Source organism: Mus caroli, chromosome 4 (assembly GCF_900094665.2).
Source record: "Mus caroli chromosome 4, CAROLI_EIJ_v1.1, whole genome shotgun sequence".
Classification (NCBI taxonomy): Eukaryota; Metazoa; Chordata; class Mammalia; order Rodentia; family Muridae; genus Mus; species Mus caroli.
This window is the reverse complement of record NC_034573.1, coordinates 123,648,892-123,650,664: the sequence shown is the minus strand read 5'-3', so window position 1 is coordinate 123,650,664 and position 1,773 is coordinate 123,648,892. Positions and strand designations below refer to the sequence as shown.

The following is a 1,773-nucleotide window of genomic DNA, read 5'->3' as shown; positions in this document are numbered from 1 at the left end:
AAAAAAAAAAAAAATTAATGACCAAAATAATGAGTCAGTCAAAGAGTTAAATCAATTGAACAGATTTAAAACGAAGAAACACAGATGGGTCAATAAGTAACTGAAAAAAAATTATTAGTATCTGTAGGTACAAACTAAATAAAAATCAAAACTCACTTAGATCAGGTTAGACAGAGCTAGACAGGAGGTTCAGTTGCTAAGAGGACCTGATGTTCATGCAGAGAGCTCACATTCAATTTCCAGCACCCACTGGGTGCTCACTGTCTAACTCCAGTACCCGCTCACATGGGGTACACAGACATGTATACGAGCCACAGGTTCATCCATAGACAGTTAGAGAAAAAATGGTCTTACCTGAGTCAGAATATGTCTTCATGAAGATCCAAAAAACAACAGGCTTTGGTAAGGACAAGAGAACCCTCCTACATAGCTGAGAGGAATGTAGTCTAGCCAGTGTGAAATTCCTCAGAAAATAAAAGGTAGATTTGGTGTGATCCAGCTAGGTCACTCCTGTATACCCTAAACCATCAGAATCCGCCCCCTCCAGATGCCTGCCAGCCCAGTGTACTGCTCGCTCATCACCGTGGCCGGGTTGCCTAATCAGTCTCTGTGCTTTGCAGTGAGGAAATGGAGTTTAAGAAGTGTGGTATATAAACACAGTGGTGGTTTGTTTAACCATGAAGAAGGAAATCGTGTAGTTCATAGGAAAGTAGATGGAATTGGTTATCTCATGTTAGGTAAAGTCAGCCCATCGAGTAAACATTAGACCTGTGTTTTCTTTCCTGTGTGGGAATGGTGGGGTCAAGACGTTAAAGCATGAGGTGACTACTATTGATGTGGAGGGGAAAGGAGGGGGAGGAAGGGATGCTTGGAAAGGCTGATGGGGCAGGGTGGGGGATGAATATGGCAAATATAGCATGCAAGGATGGAGAAGCATCAGTGAACTGCCCACTGTGTACAAGTGAAAATGAAAGGAGACCAAGTTCTTTCTCAGATTTTACCTTGACATGTTGTCATAACAATTATTTAGTGTGCCTCTCTTTCTTTGTATGTATGTATGGTACGTGGAGGCAAATACATGCCACAGCACACATGTAGAGGTGGAGCAAAGCGTACAGGAGTGGTGTTTCTTCTCCAGTATGTGTCCAGGTCCTGGGAATCAAACTCAGGCTTGGCAAGAAGCACTGTACCACTGAGTCAGTCATTTGCTAGCCTAGGGATTTTAGCTGATGATTCAGACCCAGTAGGTAAGGATGCCGTGTTCCCCTTTGATTATCCATTCTCTTCTACAGGCTGGCCCAGTACCCAAACATATCGCGTTCATAATGGATGGCAACCGTCGCTATGCCAAGAAGTGTCAGGTGGAGCGCCAGGAGGGCCACACACAGGGCTTCAATAAGCTTGCTGAGGTGGGTGCGGGTGACAGAGCCTAGAGTGAGTGATTTTTTGGGGTTTTTTTTGGGGGGTGGGGGTTTGAGACAGGGTTTCTCTGTATAGCCCTGACTGTCCTGGAACTCACTCTGTAAACCAGGCTGGCCTTGAACTCAGAAATCCTGCCTCTGCCTCCTGCCTCTGCCTCCTGAGTGCTGGGATTAAAGGCGTGCGTCACCACTGCCCCGCTTAGAGTGAGTGATTTGAAGACCTGCATGACAACTAAAATGACACTTGGAGTTTCCTGTAGTTTGAGAGTTTTTTTTTTTTTTTTTTTTTTTGTTTTTCATATTTTTTTTTTTTTTTTTTTTTTTTTTTTTTTTTTTTATAATTTATTTATTT

The 1,773-nt window shown here is 43.3% G+C and overlaps 1 protein-coding gene across 4 annotated transcripts in view; it reads left to right on the top strand.

The window, feature by feature from the left end:
• Dhdds (dehydrodolichyl diphosphate synthase subunit) overlaps nt 1-1,773 on the top strand; it is a 33,364-nt gene that overhangs the window by 2,723 nt on the left and 28,868 nt on the right. For all 4 annotated transcript variants that reach the window (XM_029476410.1, XM_029476408.1, XM_021160879.2 and 1 more), the window contains exon 3: nt 1,293-1,409. In XM_029476410.1, the coding sequence (XP_029332270.1) occupies nt 1,293-1,409 (117 nt within the window). The remainder of the gene's footprint in view (nt 1-1,292; nt 1,410-1,773) is intronic.